At 50.0% G+C, this 22,841-nt stretch overlaps 1 protein-coding gene across 1 annotated transcript in view; it reads right to left on the minus strand.

Moving 5' to 3' along the window:
- Positions 1-22,841, minus strand: part of LOC147617048 (uncharacterized) — a 200,325-nt gene that overhangs the window by 92,479 nt on the left and 85,005 nt on the right. Inside the window, exon 8 of the mRNA XM_086776415.1 lies at positions 5,909-6,133. Coding sequence (XP_086632541.1) covers positions 5,909-6,133 — 225 coding nt within the window. The remainder of the gene's footprint in view (positions 1-5,908; positions 6,134-22,841) is intronic.

Raw genomic sequence — 22,841 nt, forward strand, 5'->3', positions numbered from 1 at the left:
CCGTGTACACACTGTCAGTCTCCCTCGTAAAGGTATAACGAGTGTGTGTGGAGACCTGTCCCAATGGAGCTGTGCAGAACTGAAATGTGAGAGTGAAGGACAAGATAGCATGATCCACTGCTACTCCAACCGGCCTAGTGCCTACCATAAAATCCTGAAAGGAGGAAATGAGACTGGGCTGAGCCATAACATAGTCCACTCTACTAGCACCATGCCGATGTGGAAAGCTAGTGAAACTGCCCGCTGCCGGGAATCTCTGTAGGCCATTCAGGATGGCCAATCCATGTGCAGTCCCCATGTCTATCAAATACCGCCCATACAGAGTATATTCCTCATCCTGTGAGAGTCTAGATAGGCCCATATCCCTAACATCAAGCTCCCTCAACATCTCCTCTGAGGTATCATAAATGGGCGGTCCTGGCATCGAAGTCCCCCAAGAGAATGATGTCACCATCCCTGGAGAACTCCCAAATGTCATCATCCAAAATAGAAAAGGGAGACTGCCCGCTAGGTGATGCATACACTGATGTACTAGGAGCAAAATAGCATATAGCAATGTAGAGATATCTGCCCGTCTCTGCCCTCAGTCTAACCCACATGTACCTAGCGTGCTCAGAGAGAGAGAGAGAGAGAGAGAGAGAGAGAGAGAGAGAGAGAGAGAGAAAGAAAGAAAGAAAGAAAGATTTTATTAACGTATTCCAAAAGACCGAACTCGGCCTATGAGACAAATCGGTGTACCTGTATGGGGTATCCTCTGTCATCCCAACAAAATGAAAAAGTACTGAACTAAAAAGCTAAATCTGGGTGTGCAATAAGTACAATGAGTGGGGGAGGGGATGGAGCTCTACTACTAGGAGAATGCAAAGCTATATGCATGGAGTATACAATCATGATATGCAACCTAGCTAGGTCCATCCTGTACCATACTGGGGGTATAAAATGGTATACATCAATGAAGGGGGTGTCCACAGCTCCCTGAAGAACATGCCTGGGTGTGCTCTGAAGCGAGCCAGTCGCTCCGCACCCTCCCCGTGAAACTGAGCTCTGATCTCTGTCATCTCTCTCTGGTATAGGCGTGGTGTCCGAAAGCCAGGTGTCCTCTGTCTCCTGCGGGCTCTGAGTGTCTCTGCTCTCTGGAGAGTAATTCCCTGCCGTGTAGGGGCTGGAAGTGGGATGGATCTCTGAAAAAATGTAGTAATCTGTGTCTGTCGTCCCCCCTCTAGAGCTGTCTGAGCTTGTAATGATGTCTCTCTGTGGCGCTGTATGTCTAGAATGAATCTCCCCAGTATGCGTTGGTCTGCTGCCTCAAAGATCTGGCGTAGGGAATGTGGTTCTCTGAATAAAATGGGATATCTCTCTCTAATGGCTGTATATGCTCTGCATCTGCATACTTAATGCTCCTCACTCTCCACCTCCTCTCTACACAATCTGCATACCCTCTCCTCTCGGGGGACCCGTGCTGCTCTGCCAGCCTCAATCTCCAATCGGTGTGATGAAACTCTAAGCTGACCAATAGCCACTCAGGAGCCGTGTGGTAAAAAGCCCTCCATGTATCTAGGCCTCTCTATAAATCCATCATCAGTGATACTCATGAAGTGATCTCTGTAGTATAGCATCTTTGGTGGAAGAGGCTGTGTAGGCGATATCCATGTCTCTCGTGTATAGAGCTACCATAGGTCCTGTCTCAATACTCTGTTCCTCTCAATGGTAGATGATCCATGTCTAGGCCATGCTGTGAGAACCAATGTGTGACATGTGCATACCATGATCCTCTGTCTCCTGCCTCAGCCAGCTGTCTCGATGCCTCAAAAGCTCTATATGACAATCTGTCCTGTGGCATCTCTCTGAATCTGTCTAGCAGGCATATAGTCTGAAATATGGCCTCTACCATCATAGGAGGCGCAACAAACTCTGCTCGGATAATGTCATGAGGTACTGACGGTTTGCTGCGTATCATGCGTGCCATCATGAGGGCCTGTGATCTCTCTATCTGTGTCCACCAATGGGTAGCAAGGCCTAGCGCCCATACCGCTGCTCCATACATCAATGCCGGTGTGACTAATGTGTCAAATAGCCACCCCTTCGTCCGGGGCTCCTGAAAATGCGCCTGGTGGCATTGTCTCTCTAGCATAGCCAATGCTGCATATCCCCGTGTCAATCTAGCTCTGGCTGCTGAACCCATGGTGAAGCGTGTGGCTGCTGCAGAGAAGGTAACCCCTAGGTACATGTATGATGTCACCACCTCCACCTGGCGTCCTGCGAGAGTGAATGTCAGCTGACTCCTGCCCTGTCTCGATGTATGAAAGACCATAATCTTGGTTTTCCCAAGGTTCACAGTAAGACCCCTCTGTGTGCAGAAATCATGGAGTGCATGTAGATGCTGCTGTAGACCACCTGGAGACTCAGACACTAATACAATATCATCAACATAAAGCATAGTATGTACTGAGGTACCTGCTAAATCAACTCCATCTCCGCCTCCCCATGTAATGAAGTCAGCCACCTCATCAATGTATAACCCAAATAGCGTGGGGGAAAGTGGGCATCCTTACTTCACACCAATGGTGCTAGCAATAGTCTCGGACATACCTCCTGGACATCTGACTCGCCCAAAAACCTGCTCATATAATGCATAGATGCCCCATGTCATATCTGCTGGTATGCCAAGAGACTGCAGGCGCTGAAAGAGCCTCTCTCGTGGTACTGTGTCAAATGCCTTGCGGAAATCCACAAAGCAGCAGTAGAGCTTTCTCTTCCTCACTCTGGCCTGATCAATCATACATCTCAAAGTGAATACATGGTCAGTGGTAGAGAAAGCTGTCCTAAAGCCTGCCTGTCCTGATGAGCGTAAACCTGCTCGCTCAGCATATAAGCTAAGCTCTTGCTCCAACACTGCACCATAGAGTTTGGCCAGCACGTGGCCAACCATAACCGTCCTGTAGTTGCTCGGATCGAGCATATCCCCTGTTTTGTGAATCGGCACAATGGTGTGCATCGTCCACTCCGCAGGCAAACCCTCTGCTAGTGCCCTGTTAAACAGGTGTGCAAGAAAAAGAGCCAAAGAATCTACTGCATATATGAGATGCTCACCCTGCAGGCCCATATGGTCGGCGGCCCGTCCATGCTGTAGGCGGCGGATAGCTTCCTGTACCATCGAGTGGGTAAAGAAGCTAGCTGTGGTAGGTCGAGGCTCCTGTGGCTGAGGTACAGGTGGCTGCTGTGGGGCGTGGTATAGGCCCTCTGCATATGTGTGCCATGTCTGTGGGTCTGCAATAGGTGTCGGTGTCCGGGGCTCTCTGAAGTGCCACCATGAGACAGGGCTATCTCTACTCATGAGGAAATGAAAGATCTCTAGCTCTTGTATCTCTGCGAAGGCCCGCCTTTTGCGGCGAGTAAGTCTCCTCATCTCTCTCCTCGACTCTTGCTCTGTGATGGCTCCCAAGGCTCTCTGTATGCGGAGCCATGAGTATAGGGCTCTGCACTCGTCATCATACCATCTGTTCTAGGGCACAGTCCCAGATCTCGCAGGCTCTCCTGAGTGGACACGATGTGGGAAGCTCTGTAATGCAGTCATGTGTAGGAGTGATGCCAGCTGGGCTGTAATGGTATCCATAGGTGCCAGGGGATCCATGAGTAGGAGCCCATCCTCTACTCTGCCGGTGTATATGTCTGCCATGTCATGTGTGAAGTAGATGGTAGTGTGTGGCATCGGTATGTGGGGGGGCTGGTGATACTGGTGATCCGGCTAGTGAAAATGCCAAGTATGTATGATCTGCCCCAATAGGACGAGGTGGAATGGAGAATGAGGTGACAAGCTGTGATGCCTCCAAAGACCCCATAATGTAGTCTACCACCGTGCCTCCGGTCCGTGTATGACCCCCATGTGGGAAGCATGTTAGCCCTCCTGATCCCGGCCACTGTAGCATCCCGTTATAAATAACGAGACGATGCCTGGCTCCCAACCCTAGTAAGTGGTCCCCATAATGTCCTCTGTCTGGTCCAGTGTCCTCTGATGCCCGACTAGCCCCTATCTCCTCTGGATCCACAGGGTGGAGGATCTCCATGTCATCATAGTCATACACCTCACACTGTCTGCTCTGTGTGTGGGCATTGAAGTCGCCCGTAAGAAATACTTCCCCTAGTGTAGAATAATGCATAATCTCCTCTGACAGACAAGTGTATGGCGAGGCTCCTATCTCCTCCTCCTGTGGCATGTCCTCTGTAATGACATAGGAGGATCCTAATGGAGAAAAGTAACATAGAGCTATGTATATAACCCTGTCCTGTGAGAGCTATAAGCTGATCCACATGTATCTGGCCTCTGGATCCTGTGCTACCACTCTCAGTCTCCCCTGTAGCTCCCGTCTGAATAGAACTGCTACTCCCCCTGACCCTCTCGAGGTACCCTGGCGTGTGGTCCTCCTGTATGCTGACTCCCACTGGAATCCCTCTACTCGAGGTAGCCCTCTCTCTGGGCTCTGATGTGACTCTGTCAAAAGTATGATGTCTCTCCCCACCATAACATGCTCCACTCGTCCAAGCTGCACCCATAGTGAACCATTGCAGTTCCATACTGCCATGTGTATCTCTGTCAGTGGCTTGGGAGGTGGTGTGTGAGTTCGTCTGCTTGTCGTGTGGTTGAGGATTCGTTCGAGCAACATGTTTAGCTTTTGCGTGAGGGCTTCTTTCAGCTGTGTACGGCTTCACGCGTGGCATTTGTATGTTTTTTATATGCATGTGCGTTTCAGTCGTTTCCCTTGCGTTGAGAGAGATGTGTCCTATTTCTTTGCAGAACCACTAGCTATGTAAAGCATGCTTTTAGCATCCTTGGGTATACGCATGCTCAGGACATTGTGGATGATACAGGGAATGTGCTATCCTTTCCACAGGCGTGCGGTAAATATAACTTGGGTCTACATCATAGACCAATATGGAGAAAGATTAAAAGGTTATTGCAGCCATATGAACCATTGCCTCCACTAGTTAGAAATGATAGGCTTCATGATTGGAAAGTGAAAGGGCAAACTAAAAATGCAAGGGGATTACATTTGGATAAGATAACTGCAGCTAGCATGTATAATCATCTACTGCCACCGCTTTGGATTCATGCACATGGTAACACTCTATGGTGTATGCAAAAGAGTGAAAGATGGTGGAAAAAACAACTCCAGAATATATGGAAAAGTAAGCTGCCTTTAAAGCAAAGATTGTTTCTTTGGCACTGTTTGGTGGGTGTCCTCCCTATTGCAGAGATGCTTGCCAACAGACGGATAGCTGGAGCCACCTGCTGTAGATGTGGAGCTCAGTCTAGCGCTGTTCCACGTTTGTTATGGCATTGTTTGAAGACGAGAGTTGGCTGATGATATCTCAGGTCACTTCCCTGGCAAATGATATGGCAAGCATTTCTGGATATTTGGGACTAGTGTGCCAAACTCTCCTGATTTTGATGCCTTCTTCTTATGGACTAGATATTGGGGTTTATGGACAATACGGAAGATAAGAAAGAATGCTATGTTTGGGTAAACATGAATTTGCGACAATCCCTCCATGACTGCTTATAGTTGGAGGACATGGTTTTTATTCAGTTCGAGGTGTTTTTCCACTACTTAAGTTCTCTAAAGATGGACTTGCCTTGAGTCCATCTCCTATATTGTACATAAGTCATTGTTAATAGAAGCATGGTTTTCACAAAAAAAAAAAGTGTGTGTAGGTGTGTGCACGCGCGTGCATGCACGCACACGAATGTGCATGTGAGACGTCTTGGTTTGAACTCACACCCTCTTCTGGGAAAAACATATTCCACCAAAAATTTCGATGAAATTCTGAATTGCCAAACACAATTTTTATTTGCAAGAGAAAAATATTTATATGAATTATGAATGAAGATGAGTCAATATCATTCCAGTACCAGATTTTGTTTCTGGGATTCCAGGTCCTCTTTGTCCTTCAAAAACCCTTCCGCTTTAGTACTTAAGTCTTTTTCTGCTTCTTTTTGCCACATTCTAACCTCCTTTTTCATGGCTCGGACTTCTTGAAATCTCCTATCAATGTCAGCACTCTTTTGTTGTAAATCATGCTTGACAGTTTCAAGATGTTCTACCTGCACCTGATAGTCTTTTGCATGGCGCTCAACCTGCACAGCTTATGTGATCAGAGGATCTCTTTCAAAGCAATTCCAGAATGTGTTCTGAATGTAGCTTACAGACTTTCTACACAATGTAACAAGGATCGTTAACTATTTCTACTATGTACATGTTAGTAGTAATTAACAACAGTGACACTTAAGTCCCTCTCCAAAGCTCCATATCCTCATCTACATTCAAAATTAAACCTCCCTATCAAAAATTCAAAACAGAGTTCATTATTACCAAAGAATGGTGACACAAATGAACAAACTGAGTCACTTTCATACAAAACCAAAAGAATCTTAGTTGTTTTTTAATTTCAGTTCTTTGCTTTCCATGGCTTAGTATTTCCATGGAATTGCTGTATCAACTTTTGGTCTCATAGACCCTTTGGGTCTTTCATAGAAGTTAAATATTATTTTCTTTCTTTCTTCAAAGGTGCTTGTTGGGAGAGAATCTCATGCCTCTTATTGGAAAATTAATATGAAGTCGTATAGGTGCTGCGGAGAGAATCTCATGCCTCTTATTGGAAAACTGATATGTGGTGTTATATGGTCCTGTACTCACATACCGAACACCATTTGGGCTTTCTGGTTTTACTCCAGTACGTTTTGCTGAAGCTCAGCCCCAAGCCTTGCCTGCTCTTCGGGTGTCAATGCCTCACCATCAATCGATGTTCCTTCTTTAATTTCAAATTCTTCTTTTTAAAGGTCTTCCTTATGGGCATAAGCGGTTTTCTCTCCATACATGTGATGATCTCCCATAGATCCAATAGGACCAATATTTTTTCATCTTGAATTTCCATATTTGGTAATGATTACCATTCAATTTACGTCTTCAGAAAACACCAAAGCATCTATCACATGAGTGATGGAGTGGAAGACTTAATCATAGATTAACACTAAGCACATGACAGATTAACACTAACCCTTAGTGATCTTGCAAACACACAGGAGAACAGAGAGACGAGATGTAGCCCCAACCTACTATATACTGCAAAAGATGATCATATATTTACAATGATGATCCTGGATCTTGACATAGATCCTGCTTATGCATATCTTTTTTTTTTTCTAGGAAAAATATCCTCTATTAGTTAATGAAAAACAGCCACGATGGGCTAAATACTACCACGAAGGGCTAGATACAAACTCGCCTCTTGTACAGGGCGGGGATCAAATAGTCAAAAGGTGGAGAAAGATGCAATTCCCCTCTGGTCGGCCGCTCTATGAGGAGAAGGCTATCTCACACAGGGGGAGAAATGGGGGGGGTCGGATAACCACATAGGTGGTCTGTAATGCCTAGTGCGATCACCATCTCTATCAGTGAGAAAAGAGCTAGGCCGCCAGAGCCTCAAGAAAGTTTCCCGTCGCTTCCACATGCGGTCAGTGCCAGGCTCTCCCATATCCATAGCCACCAAAACCTCTACATGGCCACCTTAGCCGGCAGGGTGTCTATGTGCCACTCACGTGATTGAAATCCAATCACTCTCACCTGCTGTAAGGTGCAACCACTGAAATCCCTCCAAGGGGAGCTCGGATCTCTCTAATCTGCCATGGGGACGAATAGAAAAAGTGAGCAAACCACCGCCCGTGGACTGCCAAAAGAACATCATGCCTAGTAAACAAGCCTAGCCACATTTGCGGGGGGGGGGGGGGGGGGGGGGGGGGGGGGGGAGGGAGGATAGGTGTCAACCACTCCCGAGGAATAGCATAGTCGATGTCGATTCTGAGCCTGTCTCTACCCCGGATCGCTGCCAGGCTTCTCTCCTGAACCTTTGGGGGTAACTGTCTATGTGCAAGCAAATCTCCAAGGGACCTAGCAGGTCCTATGCTCAACGTGCCCCATGATACATGAGGTCGGGCCCCCAACATATGGCCATTGGGTAAACGGATCAGGGGGTTCCAGATCAATGGCTGCCGAAGATGCTCCTTTGAGGCTACTGGTGCCTAAGGGCCGTCCTGAGATGATCCCAAGCTCAGAGTAAGTTGGCTGCAAATTTGTCTGCGGGCCCGCATCTCTGTGAAGATCCATCTAGTACTCTGTAGCCAAGGGCCCCCTAGACTTGGGGTGCGAGCTGAAATCCAGGCCAAGAGGAAGTTCTTCCAAGGCTCACCACGGGAAAGGAGTGCTCTAACAAACAGCTTGCCCAGCAGGACGCGGCTCGGAAGAGCAGGGTCAATCATGCCGAGGCCCCCTCTACGTCATGGCTGAATTATCACTCTTCATGCCACCTTGGCCCTGGCAACGTCTCGTCACTGCCAGCCCACAAGAAGTTCCCGATCAACCGATGTACCTGACCAATACATGCTCGGGAGAAGGCCCAACAAGAAGTAATGTACTACATGGTGGCATGAAGGACCTGGTTCGCCACCACAACTCTACCAGCTAGGGAGAGCCTCGCAGTGCTCTGCGACAGCTAGGGAGAGCCTCGCAATGCTCCTCGCAAAGCTTCAAAAGAAGAGGGGCGAGTTGCTCCTCCAGAGAGATATCGATGCCCACCTACCATCCAAGATAGAGAACTAGAGTGCCCTCAGGATCCACTGGAAAGCCCCAAGTGGGCGCCAAGTCAGGGCAGGTGCAAAGCCTACCTAGAAACCACACAACTTGTGCCAGTTGATCTGCGCTCCTGATGCGCAACAGAAGATCTTGATCGCCTCAACGAATCCCTGGAGATTTCCCACATGTGATAGGTTAGCTGCTGTGTCATCAGCAAACTCGGAGTCCAACAGCTCCTCCTAAGCACGGGGGGGGAGATGCAATCCCTAGAGCCCCGTCTCCTAAGTTGGAGACAATATTGCTCATGTTCTCAGCGACGAATAGGAAAAGGTAAGGTGCCCTACTGGACCAAGCGGGAAAGGAGAAATTTGTCACCACGGGCTCCCTAAATGAGAACCTGACTGTGAGAGGCTGAGTAAAGTCTTGAAACACCACGGATCCACTCCACGGGGAACCCCATCCGGCTTATCGTGCCCTCCAAAAAGCTCCAATCAATCCTATCATAAGCTTTCTCAAAGTCTAGGAGTATCACTATGAGGTCCTGCTCCACATCCTGGCTGAAGCTGTTGCCTTCCAAAAGGTGAAGATGTTGTCCAGGAGAATGCTCCGATCTTGAACAAAACCTGTCTGAGTGTCATGGATAAAGTCAGGGAGGAAAGGCTGAAGTCTCTTGCCGATGGCCTTGGCCAAGATCTTGTAGGCGGTCCCCAGAAGGGTGATGGGTCTCCACGGCCGGGGGATCTCCAATATGTCACCACCCTCCTTAGGAATGAAGTGTATCAAACCCTCTAAAAGCCTCTCTAGCATGGCACCTATGGTCATAAACTCATTGTAGGCAACTCGAAGGCCGCCTTCCATGAGGTCCCAATGGCAAAGAAAGAAAGAAACTAGAAGCCCATCTGCCCCCAGGCATTGCCCCTAGGCAGAGCCGTCAATGCCTCCGCCAACTCCTCTGCACTGAACGGAGTCAATAAGAAGGACTGAAGAGAGGGGGGAACCACCTCTCTCGTGTGCCACCAGACAATCTCGTGCGCGTCCATCACCCGTGAGGATAATGGGGCACCCGTGAGAGGAGAGATTGGAAAACATCACTGGCAATGGCTCTCACATGGGGGGGGGGGGGTGTTTCAGAAACAATAGCTCCATCCTAGCCACACAACCAACGGATACCATCTCTCCTACTATGGGAGCCGGTTATCTCAAAGACGTCCCTCGTGACTCTATCCCCTGCCTCGGTCCAAAGGGAAGCTCTGGCATGGTACCTGTACTGCATCCTCCTCTCGTCGATGGATTTGATCTCCATACGGGCAACAGCAAGCTGACCCTCAATCCAAGGGCTATCGGGGGAACTCTCCTGAAGCCGCCTAAAGAGAAGCACGACCCCTCCTTAGACTCCTTTCCTGCTCACAAAATCCCTCCAATTTGCTCTGAGCTGCCTCTCCTACAAAAAGCTTCTAATTTCACCGAGGCCCGCATCCAAGGTGTACCCGGCAAAGCCTGAAATAAAATCTAGTCCCGCCCATATTTTCTCTGTCCTGCTGCAGATCTCAGGGTCCTCTATAAGCGGCTGCCTCTACTCCAGGTCGGGTGCTGCTAGAGGGCGACGAGAGTGCTCTAGAGAGGCGGAGGAAGGGAGGAGTGTGGGCTCAGACGAAGAGGACGGGGCAGACGGGGCTGCTGCGGGAAGAGTCAGAGGCGAGGATGGAGGAGGAGGAGGAGGGGGGGGGAGGTGTAGAGAGAGGAGGGGGGATGGGGGAAGGAGGCGGAGGGGCGTGTGAAGGAGAAGGGAGCGACTAGGAGTGATCCATTAAAGAGGGAGGTTGCTAGGAGGGGCTCGTCGGGGCTTCAATGGGGCCAACTGATCTCACTGGAAATTGAGAGCTGAAGGAGGAATCTCAGCGGGGAAGCGGCCACCAAACCAGAGGGGCCGGAGGGACCCTCACTGTGACTCGAGGGGAAGCGGCCACCAAACCAGAGGGGCCGGAGGGACCCTCACTGTGACTCGAGGGGGCCCATCGCCGACAAGTGGGTATTGTGATAAATGCTCAAAATGATTTGCTAACAAAACCGAATCCTCTTGTACTCTGCCAGCCTAGTGTGCACCGTGGTAGCGCTCAGCTCTGGTAGTCAGCTAATGGCCCAGGCGTGGGCCAACGGTCCACCACTCTCCGCCAACATGGTCGTCCGTGGTCGGGTCCTACTGCTCCACTACCTGAGAGGCTGCCTCTCTCTCTACCCCCTTGTGAGAATCTGAACAAGGACCAGGAGGGAACCACCAGAGGCGGTCTCCTGGACTGGCACCAAGGGCAAGTTCTGGCTATGTGGCCCATCTCCCTGCAAATGACACATTGTCCCGGAAGGCCTGAGTACTACTCCACTTACTGAATGATGGGGTCGCCCCGAAGGCATGGGATAGATATGACATGAGGCACTATCTCTGGTAAAGCAATACAAATGCGAAGGAATGGAATCCCGGCCACTTGTGCGAGAGACGAGGTAGTAGTTGGGGGGGGGGGGGGGGGGTTGTTGTTCCCATCACTCTCCCAATGGCTCCACTGATCATTGGGAGAAGAGGAAGGTATTCCTTCCTGAGTCCTGGGAAGCAAACTGTCCTTGGGAAGCCTAACACGCCAGCCAATGGGTCAGACGCGGGGTCGAAGCCATGCTGCCACTGTGCAAAGAAGGCCTGGGCCATACACACTGCAACAGGGCTCAGCTGCATGACTCAATCTGACCCTACTAGCGAGTCGAACTCAACCTAGTAGTAGCCATGCCCCAGAGGATGAATGTCTATGATCTTTGCACGCCCACTGATGAGGCTCGCCTGCAAAAGATCTCTCAGTTGTCCACGCGCAGGGCAGCTACCAACAATCTTGCATACCAGAGTTGTTACATGCACTGAGCTTGATCATGATAACACACAGTAGGACCTTTGTTATACCTTTATGTGGTGTGAATCTTTAAAAACAACTTTAGAGTGGAGAGAGAGAGAAGAGAATGAGAATTTAGAAGACGACACAGTATTGAGTCCCAATACACACTAAAGCCCCCTCTCTCCCCCCCCCCCCCTATTGGTGTTGAACTCACACACTCACACACAAACCTGCACATTACGGTTAGGTGCAGGATGAAGAAGCTCACACAGAAATGAGAGAGAGAGAGAGAGAGAGAGAGAGCCAAAAGTGTGGTAGCCACAAAATGCAAGTCAACACTTGCATGTGTGTCACATCCATATAATATAGAAGTACAAAATATTATATGTAGAGTGTCCTTTCACACTTGATATCCAAGAGGAAAAACCACATGGGAAAAAGTGCCCTTGGTTAAGCCATGTTCACACATAGCACTACCATAAGTGAGCATATGCCTACAAATCCCCCCTGTAGTGGAAGTGTGAACCTGTACAAGGTAGCAGATCACTCTCTGCATGAGAGTAAGCCCAAAGCTTTGCGGAAAGCTTCAAACTTTGCTCGAGGTAAAGCCTTTGTGAATAGATCTGCAACATTATCTTGTGTAGGGTAGTAAGATAAACTGATCTCCCCTGCATGTAACCTCTCTCTGACATAGTGATAATGAATCTCAATGTGCAGGGTGCGTGCATGAAATACTGGATTTTGTGCCACGGCCATAGCACTTTGGCTATCAGTGAGAATGGTGGTGGGTGTCTGCTGACACTCACGAAGATCAGCCAATAATCTCCTCAACCATACACAATCTACTGTAGCTGGGAAGACTGCCCTGTACTCAGCCTCAAAAGTAGATGTGGCAACAGTGGGTTGCTTTTTACTCAACCAAGATATGCATGAGCTGCCAAGAAAAAAACAATTCCCACTGGTGGATTGTCTGGTATCATAATCACCAGCCCAATCTGAATCACTTAAAGCTGCAAGCTTCCCCCCCTGGAATAGAACAAACCAAGATCCAGGGTACCCTGAAGATAACGAAATATGCGTTTGACTTCTTGCCAATGCTTTGTGCCTAGGCTGTGCATGAATTTGCTCAACAAAGACACCCCAAAAGATATGTCTGGCCTCGTGTTACACAAGTAAATGAGACATCCCACTGCCTGGCTGTAAATGCCGGCCTCAAAAGGCTCTCCAATATCATGCATAGTAAGCCGTACACCTGGTTCTACTGGAGTAGAAATGGGCTTATATTCATCCATGTGAAACCTTTTTAGCAAACTTTTTATGTACTTAGTTTGCTGCATAACAATGCCATCATTTGTATGCATAAACTGTATGCCAAGATAGTAGTGTAAAGGCCCCAAATCTGACATATCAAATTCAGCTTTCAAATCAGCTTTGAAATCTGAAATTTGTGCTTTGCTAGTACCTGTAATGAGCATGTCATCTACATACAAGATGACTATGAGAATATCGGCATCGGTTTTCTTCACATACAATGTGCTTTCAGCTGGACTATTCACATAACCTTGGCTGGTTAGATGAGCATGTATTTTATCATACCAAGCTCTTGGAGCTTGCTTTAACCCATACAATGCTTTGTGTAACCTGCATACTTCCTCCTGTAAATCCCCATTTAAGAATGCAGTTTTGATGTCCAATTGATGCACTTTCCATCCTTTACGTGCAGCCAATGCAATCACTGATCTTATTGTGCTCATTCTCGAAGTAGGAGCAAAAGTTTCCTCATAATCTATTCCCTTTTTCTGGGAGTAGCCTTTAGCCACAAGTCTTGCTTTGTACCTATCAATAGTACCATCAGACTTCCTTCTGACTTTGTACACCCACTTTGTTCCAATGACATGCTTGCCTTTAGGCAATTCCACACGATCCCAAGTATTGTTCTTCATGATAGAAGAGATTTCAGCTTGCATAGCTTGCACCCAATGCTCATTCTCATGTGCTTCTTCATAAGAAGAAGGCTCTTCTGAATCAAAGAGACCACCCATGGCTAATGCAGACTCCCCACGATGTATATTCAATGCATGGCTGGAACTAGTCCTTGTTCTACCTGTGAGTGGAGCTGCAAGTTTGCTTTCTTGCAAAGTTTTCAGCAACCATCTTGGCGCTGACTTGGCTGTGTCTATGGCTGTTTGCTCTTCCCTGACAAGATCTTCCACTTCTTCCATAGAAGGGGGCTGAATGGCTGGCTGTTCCACATGTTCTACATGAAGATTTTCTTGTGTAGGGGCTGGCTGATCTGAATCCCCCCTAATTGCAATGGGTAATAGTCCATCAAACATGTCATGTATGCTTGTATCATTACTTTTATACAAGCTGTACATGGGCTGTTCTGAATTTTCAGCAAATACCACATCTCTACTGACAAAAATCCTTCGTGTTGTTGGATTATATAGACGGTATCCTTTGCTCTCATTGCTGCAGCCCACAAAAATGCATTTCATTGCTTTGTCATCTAGCTTTGTTCAGAGTTGTTCTGACACATGTGCATATGCCAAACACCCAAATGTACGCATATAATCCACTGTTGGCTTTCGGCTATACCAATCCTCAAATGGTATTATGGTTTTCAAAGCTTTTGTTGGACACCTGTTCAACACATGAGTTGCACACATTATAGCTTCCATCCAAACATTGTGAGGCAACATTTGTGCTTTCATCATGCATCTTGCCATCTCCATGAGAGATCTATTTTTCCTCTCAACTACACCATTCTGCTGCGGTGTATAAGGCACAGTACATTGGTGTTTGATGCCCTTTTGAAGCATATAATCCTTAAATTCATTTGACATGTACTCTCCACCTCTATCTGAGCGGAGTGTTTGGACTTTACATCCACGCATATTTTCAGCCATTGCTACAAAATATCGAAAGCATGCAAACACCTCTGCTTTCGCTTTCAAAGGGTAAACCCAAGCAAACCTGGAGTAGTCATCAATGAATGTGACGAAGTAAAGATGCCCCCCTATGGATAATGTCCGCATTGGACCACATACATCACTATGTATGAGCTGTAATTTACTTTCAGCTCTAACAGCTCCATCTTTGGGGAATGGTTTTTGTTGCATCTTTTCCAAAATACACCCCTCACATACATGTCTTGGTGGAGACTCAAGAGGCGGCATATTATCAACCTGCTTCTGCAAAAGCATCAAACTCCGAAAATTTACATGCCCAAAACGAGCATGCCATAGCTCTGCATCATGCATAGCAGGAGTGTGGGCAGCCACTATATTTGCATCATAAGTACGCTTGTCATAGCTGTCCAGCTTATACAAGCCTTTGTATCGTGCACATGATACAGTGCGGCCATTTGAAGCATAAACCAAGTGCTGAAATACATCTTTGCATAAAGTGATCTGGCTCAAAGCACCACTATCAAAATACCATGATACATCCTATCAGTCAGATGCAATGCAAGACATATCATTGTCTGAAGCACTTGGTGTGTCACTAGTGCATGTGACCAAAAAAGTGTACTCTTCCTGAATTACATTAGCTGATTGCTGTGCTCTGTCATCAGAAGACTCTGCTACTACTGCATTGCCTGCTTCTTTCCTTTTCTCTTTTGCAATCCGCTTCCTACATTTACGGATGTAGTGTCTAGGCTTATGGCAGTAGTGACATTTGCCCTTCTTTTTGGGCTTGTTTGCATCCCCTTTGTCACACTTTTCACCACCAGAAGAGGGCTGTCCATGACTAGCCTTGCTAGACTATTGTGTCCCCCATGCTTAAAGCTCTCTGCTTTACCCTTATCCTTGGCTATAAATGCCTTGTCTCCACCACAATTGCTCGCTAAGTTTGCTCTTGTTTGCTCTTCCTGCAAGAGTAAACCCACCAGCTCTTCAAAAGTGACGGGATCACCACCTCCTCTCATAGAGAGGTTGAGAGAGGTGTTAAAGCTTAAAGCCCAAGTAGGAAAGTGGTAAAGAATGAAGAGTATTAGTGACCAGCTGTCTGTCTGGGATAACCTCATCAATGTTGAGCAATTGTTCCTACAAATCTTTCACTTTGGTGAGATAATCTGCCATGGAAAACACCCTCATCCATAGAAAGAAGATCCAATTGCCTCTTCAAGTACGCAACTCTTGCCTCGTTGCGTACCTAATACATTGCTTCCAATGTGTCCCATGCAAGCTTCGATGTCTTGCAAGAACGAATGTGCGGAATAATAGTCCTTTTCACTGAAAGGGCTATCAATGACATGGCATGTGCATCCCTAGAGTCCCATCTCTTCTGCTCTTGTGTGGGAGCATGTTCTACTTCAGGAGCTCTTTGAGCACCTCCCCTTTGAGGCGTAGCTGGCTGTATGGTAAGTGGGCGTGTGTCATCACCACACACGATGCCCCAAAGCCCTTTGGCTACCAGCAAATTACGGATCATGAAACTCCAGAGGAAGTAGTTAGATCCATCCAACTTGTCCTCCTGGGTGAGCACACCAAATACATCTGTAGCATTCTGAGCCATGTCAACAAACTATACCTCCAAGCAAACCAAGCACCAATGTGCACTGCCAGGCAACCAAATGTCCTGTGTAAATTGCCTGCAAACTGAAGCAAGTGTAAACCTGCACCAAATTGTCCAATTACACACAATGTGTATACATATGCGACCAATCACAGCTGTAACGCCCAATTACATGCTCCAATCTGAAAAGCCCCAATTTTTATGCACTCTAACCGCTTCAATGTGCAGTTAATTGGCCAATTTTCACAAAAGCCCCAAATTTTTGCAACTGAAAGAGGCTCAATTTGCTGATTTTGACCTCAATTTGGAAAACCACCAAATTCCAAACCAAACAATATGAATGGCACCACCTGCAATTTTTCTGGCAAAGGGTAATTTTTGGCAAACCCCTAGAATTTTGTTTAAATCTGACCTACCTTGAAATGGCTGCAAAATTTGTATTTTCCTGTGAATAAAAATTTGTATAAAAAGTACCTACAGGCGAGGACAGTACGGATGGTACAGACGTGTATTGCAGGCGTCAGTCGAGGAGTACACAGACGTGGAGAAGAGTGGTTAGGCGTGCGGAGGTCGGCGTTTGATTACCAGCAGCAAGGTGCGGAAGCCGCCAGCTATCAGACTGTGCATTGCCAATGGCACGATGAACGGAGCCGCAGGGCAGTCGCTGGAGCTGCAGCGCAGAGCATGTCGGGGCTGGACGGGGCGAACGAAGGGTGGCAAGGGAGCCGACGGGCGAGGAGGTGGCGGCGCTCGCAACAGTAGCTGCGCCAAGAATCCGGCGGTGGCGGAGACCTGGGCAGTAGCGCAGCCGACTGGCCTGGGCGGAGGTGGCTGTCTCTGCAGTAAGACCGCCGACTGGGCTAGGCGAAGGCGGCGGACGGAGCTGGGCGCCGGAAGGCAGGCGACGGACGGAACTTGTATTTTCAACGGAAATCTGTAGGCGACGGATCCGGCCGACGGAAATTCACAGGCAGCTGCAGGGCCAAGTCTGAACTTCCAGAGGGGCTTGGACTGAACCTCCAGAGCTCTGATACCAATTGTTGGTGTTGGACTCACACACACACAAACCTGCACATTAGGGTTAGGTGCAGGATGGAGAAGCTCACACAGAAATGAGAGAGAGAGAGAGAGAGAGAGAGAGAGAGAGAGAGAGAGAGAGAGCCAAAAGTGTGGTAGCCACAAAATGCAAGTCAACACTTGCATGTGTGTCACATCCATATAATATAGAAGTACAAAATATTATATGTAGAGTGTCCTTTCACACTTGATATCCAAGGGGAAAAACCACATGGGAAAAAGTGCCCTTGGTTAAGCCCTATTCACACATAGCACTACCATAAGTGAGCATATGCCTACACCCCCCCTCTGCAAGCAGGAGTATTGGCTTATATTATTCTTTGGAGAAATGTTGTACAATGCTGAGTACAAGTGATATGAATGCCCAACGCATGGATATATCTGCCATGATTAGACATGTTGGTAGACATCCCATCGCATCTTAGGCCAATAGAATGACCTCTCTAACTTCTCCAAGGTACTGTTGATACCCCTATGACCCCCAACAAGAGAATTATGAGCATCGTGGAGATGGACTTGGCGCTTGTCTTTGAGCACACATAGACGGTTCTTGAAAAACATCCGACCATCCCGTATACTGTAGTGGCATGGTTCTGAACTGAGCGCCAACTGATATTGAGTCCCGAACTCTTCCGAATCCGGATATTGTGCCTTCATACTGTCTAAGTCTTTGCCTTGGGCCGAAGGATAGCTCGCTGAAGCTCCCACTCTCCCCCCCCTGCTCGCGCTGCCTGCACGCCCCTTCCCCCTTCCCACCCACGCGCCCTTTCCCCTTCCGCCTGCCCTCGCTTATGCGCCCCCCCTCCGCCTGACTCTCTTGCGCTGAAGCGCCCGCCCCCATCTGCTCGCCGTCGCGCCCCCCTCCCCTCTTCAACGCCCCGTCCCCCCCCTCCGCCAGCCCTCTCTTTCTCCCCCCCACTCCTTTCGCACTGCTTCCACCCCCCCCCCCCCAAAGGGGTTTTTTCTTCGCCGCCTTACCCCCCCCCCCCCCCTTCTTTCTGGTTTTTTCCGCCCCCTGGGGGTTCTTTCCTTTTTTTTTTCCCTTTCGCCTTCCCCCTCCGCCCTTTGTGTGCAGCTCGGTTCTTGCAGGTCTCTCCGCATTCGCTCCGCCTTCGCCATAGCTTCAGACTCTGATGGAGGCTCCTCCCACTCCACCTCAGAGGGACTCTTCCGCAGCCCCCTCGCCCGCCCCTGAGGATACCCCCATCAGGCTTTCTCTTTCGCCAGAAGAGGAAGCGAGCCTCGCCGCAGAGGTGGAACGCCTCCAGGCACATTCCACCATCTACCGTATAGTCGGCACTCGCCCCAGCAGAGGGGAGAACCGGGATCTTCTCCAGGCCCGCCTTCTTGCAGATGTGGGCAAGATCCTGGACGTTCAGCTACTGGGCCGTGGACACTACCAAATCAAGTTTGAGACAGCCCAGAGCGTGGCCCAGGTCCTAGCCATGAGTCCCCTTGACATCAGGGGCGCTCGGGCATTCTTCAGACCTTGGCAGCATGGCTTTGACCCAGCAGCGGCCGAGCAGGGAGAGCGCCTTTTCCATGTTACAGTTTGCTTCCCTGGACTCCGCCGCGAGTACCTTCCGCTCCTCTCGAGGCTAGGAGCACTGGTGGGCTCGGTGCTTGAGACTGGCCCCACAGCAGCTTCAGTGGTGGCTAGAGCAGCTGGGCTACCTTCGGTCAGAGTTTTGGTTCCTGACATCTCCTCCCTTCCGAAGGTCATTCAGCTACCTAGGATAGGGGGGGGATGGATTGATCAGAGAGTGGAGTTCTCGGGGCTCCCGAACCAGTGCTTTATTTGCAGATAGGTCGGCCACTTGCCTGCCCTCGCAGGAGACCCCGACCTTCACCGCAGCAGCACGCCCCTGATGGCCCGCCCACAGATGCGGCTCGGCAGGCAGCCTCCGTGACACCTACTCAGCCCACAGAGACCTCGGAGTGGCAGCCTGGACAGGGGCGCCGTCGAGGGAGACAGCCACAGCAGCACGCCCAGAGACCGATGCAGCAGCAGCCACAGTCTCAGCATCACTGGGTTCCCGTGAGGAACAGCTTTGCTCCCCTCCAGGAGGAGACCCCAGCGCCGACTGAGGACCAGGCAATGCCAGCACCCCTCTTCGCTCCCACCCCTCCCTCCCCCGTCCCCCCCTCCCGCCTCGCTTCCACCTTCGCCTCCTCCCGTCCCCGCTCCGGTTTCGGCAGCGGCTCCTTCTCCACCCCCTTCTCCCCCCCCCACTCGCCTCAGCTCCTCGCCATCAGAGTTCATGTAGTGATACCTCCGGCCCGCGGGGAGGAGGCACTTGATTCAGTGGTGGCCTTCTCATTCCCTCTCTGTGGCCCACGCGACCGTTAGTGGACTCTGGAGCTCGCTCTTAGCACTTTGAAGACTCAGGCAATTGAGTTTTCTCACCATGTGAGCGACCTGGAGGTGAGAGATGTGATAGGCCGACTATGGGAGTTGGCTCATTTTTTCCTTGATCCCGGGAGTGTGGATGCCTCAAGGATTCCACATTTGGTCGTTCGCATAGTGGCAGACTTAGCACGCGACCCTGGATATGTATGCATACACGAGGTTGCTCTGTCTGAGCGGGAGGCCGTCGCCATGGGACACAGCCACTGGCGCCTGATCCAAGATTCTTGCAGCACACCGGGTGGGCAGTTTCGTAGCCGCTTGGATGGGGACTACACTCCATCCAAGCCGCTTGCGAAGGCCCGCCGTACGTTTGAGACAGCATCCACCTCAGCAGGCCATCCATGAGGATCATCTCATGGAATGTACAGGGCCTTGGCGGAGCACATTATATACGTTATCGTGGTTGCTTGAGGCAAGAGCTTCAGAGATGCCTGGTTGGGGGCAGTATTGATATTTTGATGATGCAAGAGCACCATTTGGGTGAGAGCAGGATCCGGAGATATGGTTCAGTGATGCCTGGTAGATGGGACACCTTTTGGTCTGCAGGGGTTGGCCCCTTGGGTGGGCAGGGAGGAGTATGTATGGTCATTGCGGATGTATGGCGACAGGCCATTGTGGATCGCGGGATCATTGTGCTTGGTAGAGCACAGTATGTCATTCTGAGGACGCATGATGAGCTCTTTGGTGTGCTCAATGTCTATGCGCCCAACCATGCTAGTGCCAGAGCAGAGTTCTGGACCCAGGTTACGGATGCATTGCCAGAGGCCGCACATTGGTGTGTCGGGGGAGACTTCAACATGCTTGAGGACCCGGCTGATAGGGTGGGAGGCAGTCATGTTACAGTGCACGGTACGGAGCTTGCAGCTTGGGAGCGATTTTGCATGACACTGAGGATCACTGATGCACGGCAGCATGAGGCCTTCTCCCGCTCTCAGGACAGTCTTAGTTTCTCTCGGTCGGATCGCCGGCAGGAAGGAACTAATCTATCACGGATTGATCGCTTTTATGTGGGCGACAGTTTAGGGGAGCGAGGGGGATCCGTTGGCATTCTCGCTGGCACCTCTTTTTCAGACCATGCGCCAGTTATTTTGACACTTGAGGAGAGGACACGGGAGACCAGCTTGCAGTTGAGGATCCCAGAGAGGGTACTTGCAGATCCTAGTCTCGCTGAGGACATTGAGAGGATATGGCATGATAGTCAGAGCTCTGACCAGGATGCAGCAGGCCAGTGTGCCCACGGACTCATCGAGCTCAGCTCTTTTTTGCACGCTGCAGCCTTGACACGGCTGGGAGAGGCTCGCGAGCGGGAGCGTCGGCTGAGACGTAGCCTAGCTTCGCTTCAATGCCTTTAGGAGCAGCAGCCTACATGTGAGTGGGTGGCGTCCCAGCTGAGCCAGGCACGCCAGGAGGTTAGAGAGGCAGAGGAGCAGAGACATGAGTTTTACTATCGCCACCAGGCCTCTCAGTGGACGCAGCTTGGTGATAGAGTGACTGGGGAGTTTTTTGAGATTACAGGACCCCACCATGCTCGAGCAGGAGTCCGCCAGCTTGGGAGGCCGGACAGATCGGTAGCTACTGAGCCCGAGGAGATCAGAGCCATTGCCACTGGGTTCTATAGAGACCTGCTTTCAGCAGAGCCAGCCACTGAGGCTCGGGATGCTTGCAGACAGACTGTGTGGGCCCATGTGCAGAGGAGGGTCACAGATCGTATGCGTATAGTTCTGGGTGAGCCTCTCTCAGGGGTTGAGCTTGCTGAGGCCTTGAGGGTCCTTCCGCGCCATAGTTGCCCAGGGGAGGACGGATTGACGCCTGCCTTTTTTATGCGCTATTGGGACCTTTTGGGGCCAGGCCTCCGCAGCGGCTTCCAGTATGTTTTGGACACTGGGGTGATGCCACAGAGCTTTTCAGAGGGCTTGATCTTTCTTATCCCCAAGGGGGAGGGAGTATTATATGATATTCGGCATTGGAGACCTATCACGATCCTCAATACTGTCTACAAGGTCTTCGCAAAGGCCTTGAGTTTGAGGATCCAGCCCTTCCTGGGGGAGTTGATTCATGCTACCCAGACAGGATTCGTCAAGGAGCCTGGTATCCTTGACAACATTTTCACCTTCTAGGAGGCGACGGCCCGAGCTAGATTTCTTGGTGAGGACTTGGTCGTGATGCTTCTCGATTTTGAGAAGGCATACGATAGAGTCGATTGGGGTTTCTTAGAGGGCACTATGCTTCGCCTGGGCTTTGAGCCAGGTTGGATTCGAGGGGTGGCGGCTCTATATTCCACAGCTCGTAGCCAGGTGCTGATTGCAAGAGGACGGGGGCCGAGTTTTGAGTTGACCAGATCAGTCCGTCAGGGGTGTCCTCTCGCCCCGTTTCTTTTTCTCTTCTTTGCTGAGGCTATGAGCATGTATCTCACGCTGGTTTGAGAGGACTCCAGCTACCAATCCGGGGGGAGGACCTGCTCGATGCTGAGTTTGCTGATGACACGGGTTTATTTTTGCATGGCCAGGAGGCCAATCTTCAGCGGGCAGAGCAATCGCTCCAGGTTTTTAGTGCAGCTTCGGGAGCATTGATCAATTGGCGCAGGACGGTGCCCTTTTGGATCAGTAGCACTCCCACTCCGGCATGGAGCCCAGACCCGGGTTTTAGATTGATTCCTAATCGTACAGCAGTGCGATATTTGGGATGCCAGATTGGACTAGATTTGTCACCTGAGCAGCAGATTGCCCCACTTCTTCTGAGCATTCGGAAGAAGCTTTTGTATTGGAGTACAGCTCGGCTATCCTTGGCTGGGAGGGTGGTGGTGGCAAATCAGGTGCTTTTAGCGACCATGTGGTACATTACGTCTTGCTGGATCTTCTCGAGCTCTTGTATCAGCCAAGTACAGAGGCTGATCAGGAACTTTCTTTGGTCTGGGCGGGATGGTCAGCCAGCCCGGGCAAAGGTTGCTTGGGCAGTTATTACACTTCTGTTGGCCCAGGGAGGCTTGGGCATTATAGATCCAGTTGATCAGAGTAGAGCCTTATTGGGGAAGCTTATTGTTCGGGGGCTGCTTCCAGGCGCTGAGCCTTGGAAAGAGCTTCTTTTGCAGCGGCTCTGCAGGCTCGGGCTCCCCCAGCAGGGGGCACTTGGGCATCAGAGATACGATGGATCTTCATAGAGATGAGGAGGACAGGCCTCAGTAGAGGATGGGAGGACAGGTTTGCCTTGAGCATCCTGAGAGCTTGGGAGTTGCTGAGACCGGGGCTCTCTCAAAGACCTCCTTCTTGTGCTGAGGAGCGGGCCAGACAGCCGCTTATCTAGAGCCCAGCGGTTCGCACAGAGCAGGGTCATATGCTG

This window comes from Cibotium barometz, chromosome 37, assembly GCF_041138505.1.
Source record: "Cibotium barometz isolate CiBa-2024 chromosome 37, ASM4113850v1, whole genome shotgun sequence".
In the NCBI taxonomy this organism is placed as follows: Eukaryota; Viridiplantae; Streptophyta; class Polypodiopsida; order Cyatheales; family Cibotiaceae; genus Cibotium; species Cibotium barometz.